The sequence below is a fragment of the Micropterus salmoides genome, unplaced genomic scaffold, assembly GCF_014851395.1.
Source record: "Micropterus salmoides isolate LMB-PRFRI ecotype aquatic unplaced genomic scaffold, ASM1485139v1 Ms_hic_scaffold_1, whole genome shotgun sequence".
NCBI classification, from domain to species: Eukaryota; Metazoa; Chordata; class Actinopteri; order Centrarchiformes; family Centrarchidae; genus Micropterus; species Micropterus salmoides.
This window is the reverse complement of record NW_024040040.1, coordinates 47205353-47231351: the sequence shown is the minus strand read 5'-3', so window position 1 is coordinate 47231351 and position 25999 is coordinate 47205353. Positions and strand designations below refer to the sequence as shown.

General features: G+C 39.6%; 1 protein-coding gene across 2 annotated transcripts in view; it reads right to left on the bottom strand.

Moving 5' to 3' along the window:
* sh3kbp1 (SH3-domain kinase binding protein 1) overlaps positions 1-25790 on the bottom strand; it is a 43767-nt gene extending 17977 nt beyond the window's left edge. The window contains exons 1-6 of one of the 2 annotated variants that reach the window (XM_038731716.1): positions 25578-25790; positions 16669-16826; positions 5621-5735; positions 4259-4365; positions 2664-2802; positions 2378-2457 (exon numbers count right to left, since the gene is read on the bottom strand). In XM_038731716.1, the coding sequence (XP_038587644.1) occupies positions 2378-2457; positions 2664-2802; positions 4259-4365; positions 5621-5735; positions 16669-16826; positions 25578-25581 (603 nt within the window). In that variant the 5' untranslated portion in view covers positions 25582-25790. The remainder of the gene's footprint in view (positions 1-2377; positions 2458-2663; positions 2803-4258; positions 4366-5620; positions 5736-16668; positions 16827-25577) is intronic. The other variant, XM_038731708.1, reaches the window with a different exon arrangement.
* Positions 25791-25999: the final 209 nt, after the last annotated feature.

Genomic DNA, 25999 nt, shown 5'->3' with positions numbered 1-25999 from the left:
GAGGTCTGGATGGTTCGTAACGAAGCAGAAGATCAGAAATGTATTTTGGCCCTAAACCATTTAGTGCTTTTTAAACTAACAGCAGGATTTTGAAATCAATTCTTTGACATACAGGAAGCCAATGTAAAGACCTCAGAACTGGAGTGATGTGATCCAACTTTTTAGTCTTAGTGAGGACTCGAGCAGCAGCGTTCTGAATCAGCTGTCTGATGGATTTCTTAGGGAGCCCTGTAAGGACGCTGTTACAGTAGTCGAGTCAACTGAAGATAAATGCATGGATAAGTTTTTCCAGGTCTTGCTGAGACATAAGTCCTTTAATCCGTGATATATTCTTCAGGTGATAGTAGGCTGACTTTGTAATTGTCTTAATGTGGCTCCTCAAATTCAGGTCTGAGTCCATAACTACACCAAGATTTCTGGCTTGATTTGTGGTTCTTAACATTACAGATTGCTGAGCACTGAATTTCAATCGTTCTTCCTTGGCTCCAAAAACAATAACGTTTTATCTTTGTTTAATTGAAGTAAATTCTGGCACATCCAATCGTTGACCTGCTCAATACAGTTACTCAGCACCTGTATGGGATCATAGTCCCCTGGTGAAATGTTTATGTAAATCTGTGTGTCATCTGCTTAATTATGGTAACATATTTTGTTGTTTTTCATAATCTGAGCCAGTGGAAGCATGTAGATGTTAAACAAAAGAGGTCCCAGAATGGAGCCTTGGAGAACTCCACGTGTCATTTTTGTCAGCTCAGATGTGAGATTACCTATAGACACAAAGTAGTCCCTGTCCTTTAAGTAGGATTCAAACCAGTTTACTGTTAGTTTACAGTTTAGTTACTTTGCCAGAAAGTCCAACCCAGTTTTCAAGTCTGTCTAGTAATATATTGTGGTCGTCAAATGCAGCACTGAGATCCAATCAGTCAGTGTTTAAATGGATGCAGTGCTTTGGTGTGGTCGAAATCATGACTGGAAGACATCAAAACAGTTATTTAGTGCCAAGAAAGCACTAAGCTGTTGAAAAACAGCTTTTTCAATGATTTTACTTAAAAATGGGAGATTTGATATGGGACTATAATTGCTCATTAGTGACCTGTCTAGATTGCTCTTTTTTAAGAGTGGCTTAATGACTGCAGTTTTCAGGGCCTGTGGGAAAAAAACCTGAGAGGAGAGACATGTTTACAAATTGTAGTAAATCTGAGGCCATGCATTTAGAACCATTTTTGAAAAAACCTGTTGGCAGAATATCAAGGCAACATGAGGAGGATTTCAGATGTTGTATTGTGTCCTCTAGGTTTTTATGGTTAATAGAATCAAATTGTCTCATGCTATATGAAGTGAACACAGGGACAGCACATGTCCTGTTACTGACATGGAGGCACTGATTGCTTGTCTAATTGTTTGAATTTTGTCTGTGAAGAAGGAAGCAAATTCATTGCAGGCCCTGGTGGATAGAAGTTCAGAGGCTACAGACACAGGAGGGTTGGTTAGCCTGTCGACAGTAGCAAACAGGGCACGTGCATTATTAGTGTTTTTGGTGATGATGTCAAAGAAGGACCGCCTTGCATTTCTCTGTTCTAAATTATAAATGCGAAGTCTCTCTTTATAGATGTCATAATGAACCATAATGAAGATTTGTTTTCCCGCCACCTGCGTTCAGCTTTTCGACGCTCTCTTTTTTGAGTTCTAACCAGCGTGGCATTTCTCCATGGAGATCTTCTCTTACCAGAGACCACCTTCACCTTGGCTGGTGCAATGGCATCAATAACATTTGTAATTTTAGAATTGAAATGATCTACAAGCTCAGTGACTAAGACCCATGAGAGGGCAGGTGTCGGGGAGAAAGCCTCGTTCATTTTTCACTAGTATTTTCAGTGATATGCCGTTTTGTGATTACCTCTGTTTGTACATTTTTGTGCACGCACTCTCAAAGAAAACACAGGAAAGATCAGAAAGAGCTACATCAGTCACCACAACCTTGGAAATGATCAGACCATGGGAGATGACCAAGTCCAAAGTATGCCCCTTATTGTGTGTGGGCTCCATAATTATCAAGAGGAAAATGTACTTAAAGTATTACTCACTGCAGAAAAATGGTGCCTATGTCTTTTATACCGTTATATATTATCATGTCATCATCATATTACTCATTATGGATGAACCTGCTGCATATTTTCTTAATGAATCGAGGAATTATTTGGTTTGTAAAAAGTGACGATGGTCCTCGTAATAAGGTTATATCCAAGTGTAGACAGTGTAAAGAATATGTTGTTTAAACAAAATGCAGTGCGGAGGAATGTAGAGGAGGACAGTCTCATAAGTGCTACACACACTGTAGCATCAGTAAGTTAAATCTGTACTGCACATCATTGATTACCTTCTTGGGCTGGATTTCACCTGACCCCGTTTCTGACCGACTGTCCGCTCCATCACTTTCACTGCCTGGACTGTCCTTACCTACACACACACACACACACACACACACACAAACAGAATAGACAGTACACTTTACTTTGCTGCTGCTCTTCTGCAATTACTTATTTATATGAAAATGTCATGAACATTCAAACATGAAAAAGCATTAATATTGCACCCAGAGCAAGTTGCTTATGCTTTTTTTTATGTCTGGGTGCCTTCCCACCATCTGACTGGCTGAAACTCACTGGAGCGGCCGCTGCGCAGCTCCTCCTGGGAGGTGTCTAAGGAGGGCGTCTCCGACTCTGCCTGGATCTCTTTGGTGAAATTGGAGGGAAACATCCCAGTCTTCCCATTAAGAAACCCCTCCCACCAGCCCTCCTCTACCTGAACACACAACACGCAGTACCATACAGAGAAACCAGACAAAGATTTACACATACTACCACTCGCAGAAACATATCTACACACAAACATGGAGGAACTCATATGAAAATACTTGCACATACAAAAACACACTCAAACCTCAAATGTGCACCGACTCTCCAAAGGGGAGGAGCTGTGTCTATGTTCATGTTTAAGGTCAATTTTGCCAAAACGTCACATCAGAGTGGCATCTGTGCAAACCAGAAAGGCACTAGACCTTTTTTCACTGCAGATGTTTTGACTTCTCATAGCAGGAAAACTACTATTAATTATTTTATTATTTATATATTATTATAAATTTTGCTAACAATGGCAAAGTGCAAGTAAGCCATAGCCACAGTCAGCCTACATGCATAATACAAGGACGTAGCTCAACTAAATGGACTGCAGTCATTTTTAATGTTATCAATTACACCTGTGCTTTTCCAGCTGTGACATGTCAAAATGTCTGCTGTGTAAAATGGCTCTTGGACTGAATTGGAAGTCATCTGGTGACTCTATCCCTTCACAATACTACTACTGGTTTAGGGCAAAATTACATTTCTCATCTGCTGCTACATAATGAACCATCAAGACCTCTCGGGTGGTCTGTTCCCAGGCGTGTTCACTGTCCCTGTAGTCAAACCAACAAGGAGAAGCAGCATTCAGTTTCTATGCACCACACACCTGGAACAAACTCCCAGAAGACTTTAGGTCTGCCCCAATACTCAGTTCTTCTAAATCGAGCCATGAAACATCTGTGTTTGCCGCCGCCTTTTATTCATGCTCCATACTGTAGCTACACTAATCTGTTTTTTAAAATCCTGTTATCACCTTGTGTTTCTTTTATATTTCATGTACAGCACTTTGAACTGTTGACAGGTGAGCAAAACTACTTAAGATCATTTAAAGTTTTTAGACAGCCTGACTGTTTAGACTGATATTGATATTTAAGAGTTCAAAAAATCTGATAACATGTCACATAACATTAAGGATCCCTTCAGGGCTGCAACTAACAAATACTTTCACCATTGTTTATTCTTCCAATTGATTGTTTGATTAATCACATAAAGTTTTGAGAGTAAAAATATTAGAAAGTGGTGAAATAAAACGTTCTGCACAAACTTCATGCTCTAAATATTCAGTTAACTATAACAAAATCACTGGTTAACTCATGGTTTAATTTATTAATCATTTCATCTCTAGATCCTTTATTTGTTTTTTTAAAGAATTACGAGATTTTAAGTTCTCAGTGCTCTCTAGTGGACATCTATGTCATGGGAATACTTTCTAACATGTCTCCTTATAAAAACAAGCCACAAACATACTAACAATACATCTGTTTGTGTGTTTTCAGGTTGATTCCTGCCGACTTGCCTTATAGGTTTGAATTAATGAGAAGCTCCATTATGATTTCAGTAAAATGTAACCATCTTACCTCTGATATAATCTCAATGACGTCGCCTATTTTCAACTCTAGCTCATCTTCATGCTGAGGCACGTAGCTGAATGCCGCTTTACACCTCCGCTTACGGATTTGCTCTCCTGCAGTGCACACACGCACACACAGACACACACATACACACGCACACACAGAACAAGAACACAGACAAACATATTTAAGGCTTACATGTGACATAATTAGCTCACACACTTATCCATAATCCATGACTTACAGTGAGCGAGCAGGTGTTCACTGATTTATTAAAAGCCCTCATGGCTGAAGATTGACAACGCTTACCTTTGACCTCTCAATTAGAGGACAGTCTTACTATCCAGCAAAGACACCAAAAGCTTCACACTGGCCTTGCAGTTGTTTGTCTTACACTCATTAGCCTTCTCATTACTCATTTTTGACTCACTCCACACCAGCTGGGGTATTAAGAACTAACCCTGCAATTCTCCCTTTGTCCACAAGGTGTCACTCCTTATGTTAAATTTGAAGGTGTTGCATGTAAGGGTGTGTATGCATGTATATGCAGTGGTAGAAGAACTATTCAAATACTTTACTCAAGTAAAAGTATGTAAATACAATGATCAAAATGTACATATTATAGTAAAATGTATTAAAGTAACATTACTAAAAAATGTCCCTTGTTATCCTATTATATATATTACATCATTAGATTATTATTATTCGTACATCAAAGTAAAAGCAGGATTTGAACTTTTTTGCTTCACACTGCAACTAATTATTATTTTCATTATCTGCTAATTATTTTTTCCATTTATCGACTGATTGTTTGGTTTATAGAAATTCAGAAAAAATTGAGAAATGCCATCACAGTTACCGAGAGCCCGATGCGTTGTTTCGTCCAACCAACAGTCCAAACCGAAACGTTATTACCAATAAATGAAACACACACATTTGTGAAGCTGGAACCATGACATGTTTTTGTATGAGAAATGACAAACAAAATAGTTACCAATACATTTTAAGTCAAACGACTAATTGTTTCAGCTGTGCTTGTACATGTTCATATAGTTTGTGTGCACAAATCTTAATTTGTTAAGTGACTAGTAACTAAAGCTGTCATTTAATTGTATGGAAGTAAGAAGTACAATTTTTACAAGAAGTGTAAAGTGGTATGAAAAGAAAAGACTCAAGTACCTAAAATGTATACTTAAGTACTTGATTGAGTGTACTAAGTCACATTCCACCACTGTGTTTACATGTTAGAACGGGGAGGAATGCTTGACCCAAATCCTTCCTCACGCTAATAGGATCTATGTTTGAGACTGAAGACCTGCCTAACAACTACAACGTGTGAACGTATGTGACTGTGTGAGAGTCGAGTACCTTTCCTGGCCGGTCGTACGCTGGAGTCGGACACGGGGCTGGCCCTTCCATTAGAGAGGTCAGATCTGATCGTGCCTGTCTGTCCTCCATCCCTCTTTGTCTCTTTCTTTATCTCCTACGAACAGAGAGAAGAACAGGAGGCAATGAGTGGAGGAGGAAGTGTGGGTGAGGAAGGATAGTGGGAGGGATGTGGTAAAAGGAGTAGGTAGGTTCAGGTGAGAAAATGTAGGTTACAGAAACAGGACAGAAAAAGTGTTAAACATTAAAATACATCTTCCATCTAAATGCAAACTTTATTATAAAATAACATCAGAGGAGAACTTGACCCATATACTATGATAAAAACAGAAATATTTTGATAAAAAATAACAATGAATTTGTTTTAATGTTGGATCATGAACAAAAACAGAACTACATTTAACTGAAACTAATGCACAACATCATGACTAAAATCTGACTTAAATACAATAAAGCAGAGATGGGGACTCGAGTTTGAGACTCGGACTCGAGTCCGACTTAAGTTGCACACACAGTGACTTGAGACTCGACTTGAGACTCGTCCTCAAAAGACTTCAGACTCGACTCGGACTCGAGGTGCGGGATTTGTGAACAAAGTTTATTTTCAGACTCCTCTCCCTTCGTTACCTATTACCTGCCTACGGAACAGGTAGCAGCTGCACGCACGGCCACACGTACGAGAGGACAACAAACAGCGGCAGCTGCTGTGCCATTCATCATAAACGTTGGCTTTAAAAGTTCATACAACTGGAATCAAAGAAGCACTGAACGCAAAATAGCTTAGTAACCTGAGGTTAATAAACATGTTTAGCTCAGCATTGGCCATCTAACATTAGCTTGCTTCTTGCTTTAGCTACGACCTACGAGAGGTTAGGTCCGACTGTTGTTCCTTATGAAAAGAAGAATGAGCGTTTATTTACTTGCCAAACTTGCGGTGGTCGATTAATGTAATTATTTGCTCCCCGCTGGCTGCCATCATGTTAATTATTACCGTTGGCTGCAAACAGGTTACAGGTTCATTTTTAATCATGTAACGTTACAGTTTTATTTAGTTAACATTAGGCCTACACTGGTTTGAGAGTCTGGTGGTGACTTACAGTAGTTTATAAGCTGTCATTGATTGCATTGCACATCACATGGTTGTACTCTGTATGTGAAAAACAGGTTACAGTTTATCGTTGATCATGCAACGTTACAGTTTTATTTAGTTAATGTTACACTGGGTCTGAGTCTGCGGAGTGTGTTGACTTACAGTATTTAATAAGTTGTCATTAATTCTAGACGCATTGTAGCCTACATTAGGCTGATGTGGTTGTGCTCTGTAAGTGAAAAACAGGTTACAGCTTTGACCATGTAACGTTACAGTTTTATTTAGTTAACATTACACTGGGTTTAAGAGTCTGGGACTTGGGACTTGACTTGGACTCTAGCTCAGAGACTTAATCTTGACTTGGACTCTTGCTCAGAGACTTGAGACTTGACTTGGACTCTAGCTCAAAGACTTAATCTTGACTTGGACTCTAGCTCAGAGACTTAATCTTGATTTGGACTCTAGCTCAGAGACTTAATCTTGACTTGGACTCTAGCTCAAAGACTTAATCTTGACTTGGACTCTTGCTCAGAGACTTGAGACTTGACTTGGACTCTAGCTCAAAGACTTAATCTTGACTTGGACTCTAGCTCAGAGACTTAATCTTGACTTGGACTCTATCTTAGACTTAATCTTGATTTGGACTCTAGCTCAGAGACTTATCTTGACTTGGACTCTAGCTCAGAGAATTAATCTTGACTTGGACTCTAGCTCAAAGACTTAATCTTGACTTGGACTCTAGCTCAGAGACTTAATCTTGACTTGGTCTCTGCTCAGAGACTTGAGACTTGACTTGGACTCTAGCTCAGAGAATTAATCTTGACTTGGACTCTAGCTCAAAGACTTAATCTTGACTTGGACTCTAGCTCAGAGACTTAATCTTGACTTGGTCTCTATCTTAGAGACTTAATCTTGACTTGGACTCTAGCTCAGAGACTTAATCTTGACTTGGTCTCTATCTTAGAGACTTAATCTTGACTTGGACTCTAGCTCAGAGACTTACTCTTGACTTGGACTTTTGCTCAGAGACTTAATCTTGACTTGGACTCTTGCTCAGAGACATGAGACTTGACTTGGACTCTAACTCAAAGACTTGTGACCATCTCTGCAAAAAAGTCTGTGAATTAGTCTATATGACAGCTTTATTATAGAATACGATGTGTTTCAAAGACATACAAAATGATAAATATCATAAAACAAAAATATGCTGTGATATTTACAATGTAATTTGCACCTTTAGGCCCTTAAATGACATGAAAGGTGTCAATTCTGTTACTGTAAATCATGACAAAACCTTTTGGTGTGTCACTTTACCATGAGAATGATTTGTAATTAATGTTGTGAACATCAGGAAATTCACAAACATGACAAACGCTAGGGTTTTTTGGATACATTTGACAAAATTCTGAATGAAAGTGTTAAATATACTAACTGAACTGCAATCTAATCAAAGTACCATGGCCTGGCTCTTGTTGTCAAAGAAACGGGAAATGTTTACCTGTAAAAGCACTACTATTGGATTAGGTTTAATATTGGGTACTGATATAATGTAAAAACAAAAGATAATCTCAGATCAAACTAAAATGTACTTAAACACATGAAGGTCCCTGGATATAAAAGCACGACTGCATACAAACCTGAAGGTTATGAGGTTATTTGTTATGCAATAAACTTACTTATGTATTCAATAAATGCAAATAAGGTTTGTCATACTGTCTCTCCGTTTGAGTCCAGCACTGTGCTGCAGATGCTGCAGAGGAGCAGCAGTATTAGATGACAGTAACCCAGGTGACCCTCACTGTTTACCTGCAGACGACCAGCCAGATCTTGCAAAGCCTGGACAAACACACAAACATGAGACCGGCCCCCGACCCCCCATCACTGCTGCAATCTTTCCCTCTGTCCGCATGACTTTCACTTGCATAAAGAATCACAAGACGCCATGCGAGACTGATCAAGAAAACCGGAGCGAGGCGAGGCAGACAGAAGAACCAACAAGCCGGCAGATGGAGGGACAACAAACAGGGAGACGTTCACATTCAAACACACAGGCCCAGGAAAAACTACACATGACGGTTCACATCTCTCCGCCACATTCATCATGACACTGTTTCATAAGCTCTGGCCTTTGGCGAACGCAGCTCAGTGAAGCATACAGGCCCCGGCGTACTGACTCACAGAATCTAACCCCTCACACGCACTCTGGTTATGTTTGGCCTGGTGTGGCGTGAAAGCCTTAATGAGCCTCTGAGATCCAAAAATATCAACAAGAGAAGTGAAGAACTGCTAAAACTCATCTTAGGCTAAGAGCCATTTTAGGAGCTTCCACAGCTGGGGAGTGGACGTAACACTGGAGCATGTGTGAAAATAAGTGTGAAAGCAACGGAAAAAACAGCTACTCAGCAGAGAGAGAATGACTAATTATCATAAGGTTTCTTGTCTTTCTCCTCTCTATAAATACTTACTACTACTTCAAAATACTAGAGACAGAGTCAGGCTAGCTGTTTCCCCATGCTTCCAGTCTTTACGCTAAGCTATGCTATGCTATGCTAAACGTCTGCCAGCTGTAGCATCATATTTAGCGTACAGACTCTCACACTCTTGGCAAGAAAAACTTTATTTACCAAAACTATATCTTTAACCTGCATTACTTGATGTTTTGGCTACTTTGGGCCAGAATTTTCTTCAATTAAACAAAGATAAAACTGAAGTTATTATTTTTGGAGCCAGGGAGGAACGATTGGAAGTCAGTGATCAGCTTCAGTCGGTAATGATTGGAACCACAAATCAAGCCAGAAATCTTGGCATAGTCATGGACTCAGGAGCTGAATTTGAGGAGCCATATTAAGTAAATTACAAAGTCAGCCTACTATCACCTGAAGAATATATCACGGATTAAAGGACTTATGTCTCAGCAAGACCTTATCCAAACTTATCCATGCATTTATCTTCAGTCGACTCGACTACTGTAACAGTGTCCTTACAGGGCTCCCTAAGAAATCCATCAGACAGCTGCAGCTGATTAAGAACGCTGCTGCTTCTCAAGTCCTCACTAAGAAGTCTGCTGAAACTGTCATTTCCCTGTTGCTTTTATGTTTTATTTAAAGCACTTCAAATTACCTTGTTGAAATGTGCTATACAAATAAACTTGCCTTGCCTTGCCTATAAATACAACAGTTCCCCATTTTCACACTCTGCAAACACAGAGCTACGTCAGCATTAAGTTGGAGCCTTGTTTCTGGCCTCCTGAAAAATATAAATGTTTCTTTTAGCTCTAATTTGCTCTCCACCACCTCCTGAAATATAGCTCTTTACCCGCTAAATGCTCCACTATTCACCAGCTCCGTCGCAAACTTTGTTTGTCTGCCATTAGCGGTGTGACGGTTGAACAAGTCCAAAGCCTCCACACCCACACAGCCTCTGTATTTAAAGCACCCATAAGGAGTCTCACTGTAACACTGATGCCTCTATATAATATGCATATGAGACCTTCAGCAAGAAGATTTCTATGTAGTTTTTATTAATCCCTGTTACTGCGTCAGATTCCCTGCAAAATCAGATGAAACGATTTAAGACACGCAGACCAGAAAGCCTATGTTTACATTTTCCCTGGTAGAGAGAATTTTATTTTTTGCATTATATTTTGTGGATATGTATGACCGCGGGGCAGGATCAGCAAAGAGAAAAAGGGACAGATAGAGCATGGGCGAAAACACGAGTTAACTTTGGAGAGAGTTGCTTAATTTGAAAAGATTCAAAGTAATCAGTAATTCATTTAATAATCTATTAATGTTTAGATCATTTTACATGCAAAAGTGTCAAAAACTTCACATGTTCCAACTGCTCAAATGAGAATATGTACCGGTTTTGTTATGATTGGGTTTCGGACTGTTGGTTGGACAAAGCAATTTAAAGATGTCACTTCTTGGGAAATTGTGAGGTGGATTTTTCCCATACACACACACACACACACACACACACACATACAGACATATACATACATACAGACATATACATACATACACATACACACACATACAGGTCTAATGTGTATACCATCTAGCTATCTAACAGAGACAAGACAGAAATTGGCAGATTGATTTTGTAATTTCTTGTTTTGTTTTATGATTTTAGTCCACCAGTTGGTGCTTGTTAAGTAGGCTAATGCAGTGTTAATGTAGAGCCAGGAAACAAAGAAAATAGACATTGATTCTGCAGTTAGAGTGCAGACAGACTGTCTCTAACTCTGCATGCCTTCATGTACTGCAGAACAGACACATATAGACACACATTCATTCAGAAACTCGCATGCACAGACAGACACAAAGAAAACGCTTTCAACTTGGAAACACTGCACAATCCAACCTACACAAAAACCCACAGCGCCCATTTTTTAACCTACTGCTTCCCTTTTTGTATGAGTGGTGAAGGAGAGGCGGTGTTTACTAGCTGTTTGGCTTTATATGCTTCATGAAAAGAAACTGAACATAAATCCTAATATCTATCTGTTATCTATAAAGGCTGTTTGCTTTAAATAATTAATACATTTGACTTTGGAGGACTAAGAATGGTGTGGTTTTGTAAAAGAAGTCAAAGAAAGAGCCAACTCTACTGTTCTTGGAGGCCTTTGTTACTACTTGGACCGCATTCATGCTCTACTGCAATTCCTCCTGTGGGGATATGGAGGTAACCCAAAGTTAAAAAGGAAACCCAGCTGAAAAGAAGAGAGGAAGACAACATGATTCATCATATCGGAACAGGAAACACCTGCATAATGTGCACTGTGTGTGTTGGTTGTGTGTTTGTCTGTGTACATTCCTAAAAGCCTGACAGCAAGTATGAAGTTTAAGCTGCACTGCTTTAATGCTAAACATTGCTTTGTGCATCCCCCCTCACCAGACCTCTGACTTTTCCTCCCAGCAACAGATACTGCAAAACAATGCACTGCAGCAGCTAACCGCCTCTATGAAGACAAAGTTAGCACGAATCACAATCAGAGACAAGAATGTGGAAACCAAGAGTACTTTGCTTGTAGAAATCCTTGCGAAATTCACAGGAACAATGATGAAAAATTTTATTTCCCCTCTTTTCATAAACTCCATCCTGATTGCAGTGGTAACAGTAATCATACAGATACAGACAGAAAGTTTTTACACGAGCTGATTTTTAAGATATGTTAACATGCACAGTGAGACTTTGTGGTTCAAAATAGAGCTCAACTATTAATAAATTAATCAACAAGATTAACAGGAAAATTTATCTGCAACCATTTTGATAATCAATTAAGAAGGCCTAACTCAAATGTAAGAATTTGCTGCATTTATATTATGCCGTATCCGTAGCTGAATATCTTTGGGTTTTAACAAGGCATTTACAAACGATACCTTGGAATCTAGGAAACTGGTATTTCTTCAGACAAAGCAAGTCATTTCAATAAAATAAGCTTAAATGTATGGTTTTGTTCAACTGGAAGCCAGCCATTTACATTATTAAAGCACTCAAGTTACACTATCACTTAAAATAAATGTCAACTTTAGCGTGCTTTTTGCCAAATTTAGTAACTTTTCAGACATCTTCAGTGACTTTAGTTCTTAAAAGTAAACTAAATCCAGCTGCTCCTCTGTACCATGAACAACAATGTTTAGCATTGTATGTCAAATCAGAGCATGTGATTCTGAACACCTGCTTGTCTATTCCACAGATGTCACATGATTACAGCCCTTCCCAAAAACAGACTTTAACTGAAAATATTTAGCATGTCAATCAAAAGTCAAAATAATTGTTTGTTGCAGCACTTATATTGTCAGTACAGTCTTTTAGCAGCAATACTGGAGCTCCATGTTCTTGAGAAACAGTGAGAGTAATATTAATGCACTATCTCAGATTTGAAAAGATATGGTTAACCTCTGTGTGTTTTTTGATAAAGAACTGAGCCTTTTCACAGTATAAAGTATTTTGTCAACGTCAGTTTAGCTGGTTGGACTGCTAATAACTGCTAACAAACTAAAATTGGAAAACTAATGCATCTTCCATACGCTAGCATTAGTAGCTTGTAGTCTCACCATATCTGTACCATCAGTTGCTTTGCTAAATTTAAAGAGGTGGTATTATGCTCATTTTCAGGGTCAAATCTTATTTATGGGTTGTACCAGAACAGGTTTACATGGTTTCATTTTCAAAAAACTCCATATTTTTGTCATACTGCACATTGCTGCAGCTCTTATTTTTACCCTGTGTGTTGAACTCTTCGTTTTAGCTACGGAGTGATACATCTTACCTCTACAAGATATTTGTTGGGAGTTGCACATGCGCAGTTCCTAGTTAAGGACTATACTAGCCAATCAGAAGCAGAGTATGGCGGGTCCTGAGAAGCTCGTAAACACGATCCAGCTGTATATCCCCTTACCAGCTTGGCAACGTGGACTGGAGCAAGAGTTTCAGAGTGGTGAGTTATTAATCTGTAACAAATGTATCTTTCATCCATAAAGTTTTAACCTGTTTTAACCTGCTTTACTGAAAATTACTGATTGAAATGTTTTTTTTTCTCGCAGTTTTAACTCCAAAACACAATGTTGTTGCCAGGGCTGTGCATAAACACCAGATTTATATTCAGCGCACACACAAAACAGGCCATGAAGAGATTTTCACAGCATTTGACAAAAAGACATGTTTTGGATTAGAGTCGCTCCTTTAATAATTTCTGTCTCGGGTGTCAGCTATGATGGCACCATGCATACCATCGCTTCCTGTCCCCCTTTCTAACCTGTTTGTTCACATCCCCCACTTCCTACACACACACACACTCATCAGCATTGTGAAGCTTAATGTCACTGATTCCCATAACTGCAGTCTTGTGACAGACCAGTCTGGCATTACTGCATTACTCACAGCCATCTCTTACACACACACACACACACACATCCGCGCAAACACTGTCAGTGAGTCTTCATGGGCCCAATGTCCGGCTCCCTGACAGTGAATGAGAGCTGTGACATTCAGTCAGCACAAATAAAGCCTAGCTGCACCGCAAAACCACCTGACAATAGAGACACTTCTTCAGCGCTATCTATATTTGAATGCCACTCTTTGTTGCCCCTTGGCTTGTGGCACTTTTCTACTTCCTCTCATGGCACAGTCAACAAGATACTTCCCTCTTTTCATTACCGCAAACACTTCGGCAGCCTTCGCTGATATTGCTCATTCCTAAACAGTGTTACTGTAATCAACTTATTTTTGTCTGTAACGGAGTAATGTAACGCATTATTGTTGACAACTTCAGCAATCACATTACAGTTCCTAATAATAAAATCATCGCGTTACTTACTGGTTCTTCAACTATCAGCATAACAAGAGGAGAGAAAAATAAATCAAACATCCCTTTTCGTAACACTTGTCCGACCTCAATTTTGACTTTGTTGCCAGTTCATGAGGACACAGAAATGGGCAGAGCTGTTAAAGACGTCTTTTGAGGGGTGAAGGTATTCTACTCCATATTAGTTGTCCAGTAGGATGGAAGAATCTACTTTAAAGCCATAATTTGGCAACTCAGCCAGAGTAAGTTTGTTGTGTGGGTTTGGTTTGTTAAATACACAATTTAAATTACATTTTATATGCTATGTTTTTCATTTGAAGTCTCACCATCATCTGATATTGTGATGAGAGCCAGTGTCTTATTTTTTTTATTGATATTATTTTCAACAAATTAATATTTGCACTAGATGGTTGGAAGGACAACCAATTTTAAGTTATGAGGTTTTGTAATGAAATTCAATATTTAAAAAGTAAATGTTTCCATTTTATTGATATTATTTTCAACAAATTAATATTTGCACTAGATGGTTGGAAGGACAACCAATTTTAATGAGGTTTTGTAATGAAATTCATTATTTAAAAAGTAAATGTTTCCATTGAAATGTCCAATTAAAGTTTTACGCATTATAGTACTGTCCTGTAGCCTTGTTCTTCTCTTATAACCTATATTGTTTTTTGGCAGATAGTGCATCGCAGTAATCCAACAGTAATGTAACTAGTAGTGTAACTAATTACTTTCAGCAGTGAGTAGTAAGGCATTAACAAAAGTAGCTAGTAATGTGCCATCCATTCCTTTTTTTGAGCAACTACCCCAACACTGTTCCTGAATATTTACTCTCACACCTCCATGTCAAATTTACTTTGAGCCACCAGCAGTCTGGAAGAGAAGAAATATGGCCCTGGAAACTTCACCCTGAGTGGACCATGAGAACTGTCCGAAACCTGATCTATCACCCTCAACAAAAAGGACATGAACTAAGAAAGAAAACTGGAAACCAGCAATTATAAAACATTTGAGAGGCTAGAGCAACAGATTTTGGCGTTTTTGGTTAAATAATACCGTCAGTTACTAATTGTTCATCCAAATCGCTGCTAATCATTTAAGCTCTGATTTAGGATTTATGTTTACATCTATGTTTCTATGTGTGCAGCTTCAGAGTTCACAGAAAGTGCTCGTGTTTATCCCAGTGTTTTCAGCCTTGCCTGTTTTGCATCATCACTGTGGGTGTAAGAGCTTGGTGCAGAAGAAGGTAATCATGAAATACGCTGAATTAATTAAGTCTACCACACATTTTTAGCTTTGAAAAAAAAATCCTTATCTGTGTTGCTAGACAACTGCTGGGGTGGTGATAAAGGGATTGAACTTCTCTCTCCAGCCTTCTTTTTTCATTCGTTAAAGAAGAATTTCCGTCACTTGTATACAAATGAGTGCAACACCAGGAATGCTTTTGAGGATAGAAAAGTGTGCGTCATTATCCTTATTTGTACAACTCAGCCCGTCTCAGTGATGGCGGGTGTTTCACATTTGAGGGGGGATGGTAGAAACACTGTCTTTAAGACAGTCGGACAGCACTCTGTTCGAACTTGTTTATTTCAAGCCTAACCTGGTTTTTAGGCTTCATCATCAATTTTTAACTGCATCACGCCTCATCTTAAAAAAAGACAGAATATAAAGACTTTTTACTTAATATGAAGCTTTTACATGGGTTACATAGGAATGGAGACTACATGCATGCAGCCATATATGAAAAGATGTGGTGTTACGTCATGTATTGGGCCTTTTAAAGAAGTCACGTTGAGATGTAATGCTCATTTTTAGGTTCATCATTTTATTAAGGGGTTGTGCTAGAATAGGTTTACATGGGTTCATTTTCAAAAAACACCATATTTTTTGGGATACTGCAGCAACGCTTTTCCCTTTACCCTGTGTGTTAAACGCTCCATTTTAGCAACTAAGTGAAGCATCTCACTTCCTTTTTTTGACAGGACAAGGGATAGCGAGAGGAAACACGCAGGGGAGGGGAGGCAGCGGGCAGACGTCTTGTCACTATGAGTGCTAAAGCTCAGTGTGTTTCTCCACCGGTGTTTTTGAGGGTGTGCCCGACTTGCCGCTAGGCGAGCATTATGACGCGTGTTACAAAATAACGCAGTTTATGGAAGTAAAGGCTGGACTACAATCGAACATCATCAACACAGCTTACTAAAATATTTTCTTTAGGTTTTTCTACTTATTTGTCACCCATCTGTATGTTGTATTTGAATATTAACAACATGCTATGTGTGCTGCCCTAAAGACAACATGTAACAAGTATTTCACAGCGCTGTTTGAGCACTGGTTGAAATTGCGATCAATTTACATCTCAGGGGATGGTGTAAAAAGATCTCTGGTTTTCTAAGGCCAAAATAAAAAAACAAAAGATCCCAAAGTAATCCTAATTTTAATCTCCCTTTGCAAAGGTGAATGCGGTGTGTTTCATTTCATTAAAACAAAAATACACCTCAAATGAACCACACTGCAGTTTCACACTAAAAACTGTGTGTTTTCTCTGTTGCTATTTATGTAGACCCTCTTGTGGGTTTATGAAGCGAGTGAGAGACTGAGAATGAAGGTGTGATTGTTATTACTCACCCTGACAAAGTTATCTGGGAACAACCCCCTGCGTCCGCCGAGCTCGCCTTCCCACCATCCTCCATCGTCCCGCCGTATGTTCACGATGATGTCACCCACAGTCAGGCTCAACTCATCGTCCTGCTGAGCCTCATAGTCGAACTCCACCACGGCCTCCACTGGGCAAAAAGGGCGAGATACACAGAGAATGGGAAAGAGAAAGTGGGTTGACAATAAACTGCAATAAAAGGTCAAACTTAGCAGAGGTGTCACATTGTTCCATATTTACTCTCAGGCAAATAACGAGTTAGTTTTAGTTTTGTTTGTTGATTCACAGACTCACTATTGGGACAATTTACATTATCATCCCTGGCTAATGAGGTTATTATTTTACTTGAACAATTTGTACTTAATTTTCCAGAACAGGTTACTTTGTCATATTCAGGAGATTAGGAGCAAAACTGTTGATGGTTTGTTGAGAAATGGTATAAACAAAAATAAACAATTTATTGTGTCATAAAGAACACAAAAGCAAAAAAGAAGGCCACTATGTGCACATTTACGCTCAGGAACATTACCGTTAGCCCAAGAGGCCGGCAGGTTTAATGCAAGAGGAGGACACACTTTGTTTGTTGTGTGAGGTGAAATTGAGAATGAGGTAAATTTTCTGATTTGCTGTCCTGTCTACGAGGACGTAAAGGAGGCTGGATGAACATAAAAAACTGAGTTGTGCTTCAGGAAGGGAACTTTTTTTATTTGCCAAGCTTGGGAGAGGAGGCAGAACATTTTTTTAAGACTGAGCTGTGAAATAACCTGTAATTTTGTAATGAAATGAAAGTTTGACCACTGCAACTTTTAGTGTCTTATACACAATGTGCAACACATAAAAGCAAAATCAATCCAAATCATATACTGTACATACCTTTCTGCAGCTCTGAGTTTCACTTTCAAACAGGAAAACTGTTTTCACTCACTAATTAAAATGTTTCCTGTGGAGTTTTCTTGTAAACAAATTAAAGTTATGTTTACACTCTGCGTTTCACCAAAATGCATAGTGCGTATATCCCTGAGGTCTGCATTTATTTCATCATAACAACAACAACATCAACAACTAGAATGTCCTTGAAAGACTTACATTATGTTTAAACATAAAATCGTGCATTGTTTACATCCATGTTTGCTAACTTGCACGCTTATTTTTCACTGCTATTGTTGGTACATTATTACGTTTTTTGTGCCCTACCGCCACAAACTGTTGATCAGCGTGAAACTGGTGGAATGACTGTATCTCGTCGGGCATCCATGTGAGCATTCACAATATAAAAGCATATATGCACAAAGCTACAGCATGCTACTAATGTTCAAAAACTCAACTGGATACCTTTAATTACTCAGTCGCTGATACTTTGCTGTGCTTTTGAATGGTATTCGGCCTACTGCCAGTGAAAGTAAAAACTTCTCATAAGATATGTAGTGAATGCATCGAATAGAAAGGTATAAAGTGTATTTCTTTGTAAAAGAAGATGAAAGTTATCACTATACTGAAATAAATGAAAGTTATCACTATACTGATGATTCCAGTGAATATACATTTTTCAACCGATTAATAAAGGATTATCATAGGTGCATTGGCTACAAGCAACACATGTTCTGTACTTGATGACTATGGAAAGATGGATTCTTATAGAGTAAAGCTACACAAAATGTGTTGCTTTTGTTTTCTCCTGGCATTTTTAGAAATGAGCTACAGCCAAACAGGATCACGATTAACTCGGCGCCCTCCACTGTTTGCAGTCATGTGATTGAGATGACGTTCAATTTTCAGAATGACGCAAGAAGTGAAAGGCAGAAGGGACGACATTGAGGAAAGCCCGTACTGTACTAGTTGTTGTTTGTATAATCCCAGTCAACATGAGTGTGGAATCTGCAATCGCCCAATAAATTCCTAAATTATGGCTAAAAACCTCCCCCTGTTTTTCCAGGACATTATGATGTCACAGTGAAGTTGACCTTTGACCACCAAAATCGATCCAGTTCATCCCTGAGTCCAATTGGATGTTGGAGAAATCCCCTCAAGGCGTTCCTGAGATACTGAGAATGCGTTCACGAACATTATAATGTTGTAGTGAAGTTGACCTTTGACCTTTTGGATATAAAATGTCTGTATAATTGAGCATCTCGACATTTGCTGTGTTAATTTAAGTGTCATATAGATGTATTGTATAAGCTGCTTATGACAATTAGAAAGTACTTAAAAAGTATGACGAGTGTATAACTGCACATGGTTGCTGCACAAAGGTGTACAAGTTTATAATCACAGGTAAAAGTGACTTTGCTATGATGTGGATGGATAAAAACTGAATCATGTGGGATTTAAAGTCTGTCATGTCAAGTCTACCAGGAAAGAGAGGGACAGGTTTAAATGTAAAATATCTGCAGGAGGTGTTGCGTTTCATTGACAGTAACGTGACATGATTTAAAGAAATGACAGTAGAGTAGATGCAGTTGACTGAATAACAACAGTGTCTGTTAAACAGAGAATCTCAGAGCAGCAGACTGGTGAGTATTACATGACTATGATAGGATACTGATAGAATTAGTGCTGTGGAAATGTACTGTACACTGTGTTGACTTTATAAAGACAAGTAAACAGAAAAAAGGAAAATGTCTTGCTCAGTGTAAATAACCACTATTTGAAAAATGCACACAAAAAACACCACGCCATCTCTCTCTCTCTCTCTCTCCATATTTAACCATCACACACACCAACACAAACATTCGCACACACACAAAAACACCTTGTGACTGCTGGTGCAGCTGATAATACTTGTAAAAATGTACTGAATGTGTCATTTCGCATAATAGCTTCGTTAACCCCAACCCTCTGCGCACACACTCACAAACACACAGATTGGCTGTCGAGGCCTGATCCTTGTCTAAACTGTGTGGGCAGCTAAAGGGGGGGTGGGGGGCTGGAACGGGGGCGGGGGTGTTTCGGGGGCTGGGGTAACCATGGGAACAACAGTACAAAAGGGGTAGCTATGACTCAGACACACTTCCTCCCCCAAAAAGATGTCTCTTTCACATAGTCTAACGTAGATAAAAAGTCACTTTTTTACACACCAGGCAACCCCCCGAAATGATGACACTAGCCAGAATCAACCACATGACCAAACACTTCGTGGTAAAGCGGTGGTGTGAAAGTCAGGGCGTCGCTGCGAGTTTACATCATGAGGGGGGAGGAAGGAGGACTTCCAGAAGACATCAATAATAAGCAGACGACTGTAGTCCAATTTGGCCTTGGTGCTCAGATGGAGAGGGATATAATTCTGGCTTCGGATAGCTACAGAGATTAGCTGCATATGAGACAGTGACGTGGCAACACAAATACCATTTTCTTTTCCTGTTCTCACTTGTGATGTGTATGTGGGGAAGTGGCAGTGACTGTGAGAGTGGAAGTCAAAGGTTCTTCTGTAAGGAGAAGTCTGTGTAGTGTACTGTGCATGTACAGTAGTAGTTGTCTCGCAAACCGCATTACAGTAAATCTGAGAGGCAGAGCTGGACAACACACTGCAGTCCACCCGCCCACCCACGTCAGTCAACAACACAAACACACGTGCGCGCGCACACACACTACTGAAGAAGACGACAGCACTGAACGCACATCACAAGTGCAAAGACACAAAGTTAACGCCAAATGGGCTCTAGAGGGGAGCTCTGTCTGATGTAAAGGTATGCAGAAAGAGTGGGAACTGAGTCTTGCGAATATATGAACGATGGATTTGACAATGCTTCTATTTATTGCCTATATGATATGCTGCACAGCATGATGGGAAAGATGCAAAAACAATATGGTGGTCACAGCAAAGTATAACATACAAAAAGTCAGGAATGCATATCCATAATTAAGTAATTGATGATTTTATATTAAATGATAATAGTGAAAAGTCCCATGAAAAACATCAATGAACCGATCCTATGATAGAGCTTATACCTCTACTGATTTCCAAAAACATACACAAACAAGACTCCAGATGAATGCTATTGTTGCTCAATGGACGCATAATTGGTAACAAGCTAACAAGTGCTCGCCAAAGAGTGCTAATACGTTTGGATCAAACACATGAAAGGACGTAACAGAAATTGTTAGAACCTCTACGGAAGCCCCAAGAGGCCATACATTCATACATCTTATTTCTTCCGTTTTCCAGTGATATCCAGTGGATCCATCCATCCATCATCAACCGCTCATCCTGCGTACAGGGTCGCGGGTGGCTAGAGCCAATCCCAGCTGACAATGGAGCACCCGGAGAGAACCCACGCAGACATTAGTTACGAAATTTTTTTTCAAAGCCATTGGATAGCGGGCCGGAACATAGTCAAAGGAGAATTTACTTTTTTTTATGCACATTTTCGGAAATGGCAAATGGCACTGGTAGCAACTTGCCTGCTTGAAACACATTCCTGAGAACCTCTATCCATTTTTCTCAGATCAATAATCCTCAGGTCCATGTGACTGGTTTTGTTTTTGGTTTGCAATCCATATGTCTTGTTTATTACAGCCATGTGTAACGTCAACTAACGTAACTACGTTTGCCGTAGCCTGGTTTATTGGCTCCAAACCAGCAAGTGGAAAAGCACCTAATTTGCATTCTTTATTTTTCCACTTAAAATTCGCTTGATAATTAGATGGAAACAGGGCTACTGTGTCTGCTTAGCTCACTACAGGACTCTCAATCTCAGGGTTGTGTATTCAATTCTCATGTTGGGAATATCTTTTCTCTCCGTCTTCAACAAACTAATTCTAAAGAGACCGTTTCACATGCTCACAATAAAGAATGAACACATATTTTCATTTCCCCAGCATCCCCAGGCAGAGAAAAGTCCCGCGCTTCTCATTCAGGGGAATCCAATCTCACATTTCCCTCCGGCCTAAGCTTTCAGTTCAACTCAAATTAAAGTAAATTGCTGTAAAAAAAAAAAAAAAAACTATCACACTTTTATTTTGTGATCAAAATCACTAAGGAGGAATAATTATTTGCTGTTGCTGTCATGACTGAGATCCATTTCAGCACCAGGCACTATAAAAGTAATCTGGCCACGGGTCATCATTGCTGGCGGGCCAGTCTCGGGGAAAACAAAGTTTCGTTACCTCGAGATCTCGAGAAAATTATCCCATTATCTCAGAAAAACAACATTTGTTATTTCGAGATAATGAAAAATACAGTCATATTAGTCAAAATCAGTTCCTCCAGGATTTCGCAGAGCCTTTGTTGTGATTGTTGATGTCTAAAATGCCTGAATTCGTGACAGCTTTTCAAAAGAATTGTAATGAACGTTGTGACATTTGGGGGCATTTTCTGCGATAAAATTGTGGGATAAAATGAAAACTGCATCGTAGATGTGTTTTTTTAAACTTTAGAATTATTATGTATATTTATAATTATATATTATAATTCAAAATCATTAAACAGTCCCTCCAGGATTTCACTGACCTAACCCTAACCATGCATATTTAAACCAGTATGTATTTCTGTGTGTGAATGGTGAATGCAGATGTAGTGTAAAAGCGCTTTGAGTGGTCAAAAAGACTAGAAAGGCGCTATACAAGTAGGGAGCGTTTACATAACGTATGTGGGAAAAGGTGATGATAGGTCAAATCTGCGGTGATTGGTCAAAATTGCAAGTCGCGCTGAATTCACGATTCATTCATTCTTGAAATTCGACATTGCGAAACCCTGGAGGGACTGTAAAACGTCCCTCTTAGGGCTTCCGTAAAACCTTAGCAGAAACTTGAAATGTTTTAACTTTCTCAGCTGTAATAAAATATAAAATTAGCTTAATGTTTTCTTACTCACACATTTTCCCACAAACACATCCTGATAGCCTGATAGCTGGCTTGCTCAGTTTCAAGAATATGGTGTACAAATATACAGACTACATTTGATTAAAATAAAATATACAAAGGCATGCATTTACAACTAATGTTGAACGAACAAGATGCTTAACCAAACTTGTATATAGAGCTGCGAGGATTTGTCTATTGATCAATTAGATGATGATAAGAGAACTAATTTGCAACCATTTTGCTAGTTTGCGTAATTTTTCAACCAAACATACAAACATTTGCTGGTTTCAGCTTCTCTAATATGAGGACTTGCTGCTTGTTTGTATCATATATGCTGGTAAATGGTATGTAAAATGACAAAACATTAGAACAACACCTCTTTGGGCTTTGGGGAGTTGCATTTTTTCCGCTACTTTGATGTTTCACAGATGACTAATCGAGAAGACAATATGCAGATTAGTTCATAATAAAAATAATCATTAGCTGCAGCCCTACTTGCAATAACTTAATGTAAGTGGCGATACTGTACATGGTGTCTACAAATGACAGGGAGGCCTTGAGAAGAAAAGAGACTACAGACAAAACAAAACTCCCACTCAAGTGGTCAAGAAACACATATACAGGAACTGAGCGTCCTCTGAACAGCTGCAGTTAGTTTAGATAAGAGGAAACTATACAGGCACACTGAGCTATGCAAAGCCATGCTGACATTTCACTGGTTTACAGCGGACCTGTGTTTGGTTGCGGGTCTGTTTCAGTGCTGTCGCTGACAATGTCAAGAACAGCTGCGTGTTTCTGTCGGTTAAACATTCACACTGGACCGCAGCCCACTGGGAGTCACCCACTCCAACTGTGGATCAGATCACAGGCTTCAGCAAATTCTTCCACATTAAAGGAAAATTCCCACCGTTCTCTGCTCACTGCGAGGAGTTATATGGTGATGTACACTACTCCCTCAACCGGCATTGTTTATTTCTAATTCCCAGGACTCCCATTTCCCATAATGCCTTACGACAACCCCCAGATAAGAACTTTATGCATTCATCTTTGGGTTTTCAATGTATGAGGAAAAAGGAAAGGTGACAGCAAGAGCAAGAAAGAGAGTGAAAGTTTTTCAGTTCCGAGTGAGAATATGCCACAAGGTCACATTGTATCACTTTCTGTTAAAACTAATGACGATAGAGAAACTGAGCTCCTTTTAACGTATGTGTCTGTATAACTGTTGCATCTTTGTGTAAAGTCTGCAAATAAACCCTTTGTCTTCAGTTCTGAGGAACCGAAGGTCACAATTTTATGACAAAGCTGGCACTTTTTTCTCCTTAAAGCTGCAGCAAAATTATTAAAACTATCCACTGTAAGCGTAATATCTTGTTTTCGAGTCTTGATTTTACATGTTATCTACAGGGCAAGCATATAAATAACATAAACAACAAAATGGGCCCAGAATGCAAGATGCATACTACGGCTGTTTATAGCTGCCTTTTCAGGCCAGTTTAACTAAGGGCCTCAATGTCTTTTAATTAATGTTCTGCCCCCCTCATGTATGTAAATAGAGAGGACAAAAAATATATAGACAAACACACACACATACACACACACACACACACACACACACACACACACAGTAGTTGAGTACAAAACCAACCACAAACTTTGACCTCAGTAATGAACTGGATTTTCACATTTCTGAAAATGTAACCAAAAACTCAACATTATAAACTTCATAAAGATGGAATTTATGACAGAACTGTTGTTTTGTAGAGGTACACTGTGCCTAATAAAGTGGTCACTGAGCGTAGGTGTTGAATATGGGCAAAAAAGTAATAAATAGCCATTAGTAGGCAACTTGGCAAATTACTCCTCTTGTCAAAAAAACAGTCATGGACAGATTACCCCCTTGGGAATTCTAATTTGCTGAGGGCCCACACTGAAAACAATCTTTCTGTGCATTGTGTATGCATCCTGTCGCCGTCAAGTAACAGATTTAAAAAGAGATATGCACAATGAATGCAACATATGAAAGTATGAAAGCAATTTTTTACACAGGCCTTTTTTAAGCTATAGCTTAATGTCTACTGTAATTTAGTAGTGCATATTACAACAAATTTTGAACTACCGTAGCACATGCACACAATGAATCAATCTGGTGATTTGGGAGCCCATGATAGCCCGCTTTTCCAAATTGGTAATCCAGCCTTGACTGTAGTGTTCCCTTGAGGTTAGCAGTGCATGGTTTGTTTACATGCAGCAGAGGCAGGTCCAATAGAAAGTATGCATGCAAAGGAAATAGAAAAGTTATTTTAGACAGTGGTTGCAACTAATGACTATATTCATTACTGGTTAATATTATAGATCATTCACTTGATTAATCAGTCATTCGTTTACTTTACAAAGTGATCCTTTGCAGAGCAAAGTCACACAGATGAATGTCTTCTAGATACACAGGTTAAAAGTTGAATGAAAGGAAAAAGGAAATAGTACATCCAGCCTTGCAAGACATCTGTGAAATAATCAGCCAATTTTGTATATGTACTGAATCGATTGATTACTCGTCCACTAAACCTGCAATCAAATAATCCTCATGCATTGTGTGCAACAGCGCAGTGCTGTGGGAAACCATGGCGATGATGGGAGGAATGTCACAGTCAGGCCTGTTTCATCTACAGACACATGGAGCTGGAGAGAATCAAACGCTGTGTAACACAATGGGCAGACAGACAGAGTGAATGTAAACGTGTCAACATCTGCAACTCATCAATCCCGCCGCTTTCCTCAAATCGCAGTTGCACGGTCGCGTTGTACACCCACGCGCAGCTTTCTAAGCATGAATAAAAAGCATCGGAAACACTGTGACACGCCAAGCCCGAGCGGTCACTTACAAATAGCCCGGCTATGTCTGAAGCGACGTCAGGAGAGTTGAGGCAGGGAGGAGAGGATAGAGGTGAGGGGGAGGAAGGAGAGAGGCTGAACCCAGCGCGCATCTGGACCGGGCGTTTTTCCTGCCCATCCAGATGCGCAGAGGCGCTGGAGGCTATTTTTGGGCATTCTCTACAATAGAAGCAAAAAAAGCGTTGCATCTCACCCATTTATGTCTCCCGGTGTGCTGGCAGTGCTCCTGCAGGCTGGTTGGAAACGGGGGAGGTGGTTGTTTCAGGTACAGAGGGGGTTTGCACCGGACCGAGCTCCAGCCTCCTGCTCCTACCAGAGTTCCGCTACGGCAGCGCTGAAACGGGAGGAGCGTCAGATGAAACCATATTCCTTCCTCTTTTTTTTTCACTCCGGTGACACGACAGAGGAGGCAGAGCGGGGACCCAGAAAACGGAAAAGCGCTGATGAACAAATCTCTCTCTCTCTCTCTCTCTCTCTCTCTCTCTCTCTCTCTCTCTCTCTCTAGTTGCCTTCAGGTGCATCGCGTAAAACACGACTTCACCGATTTGCGTCTTTATCATAGGCAGACACGGGAGCATATGTTTGACGCAAATTTAGTTGCATGATGCACTGAGA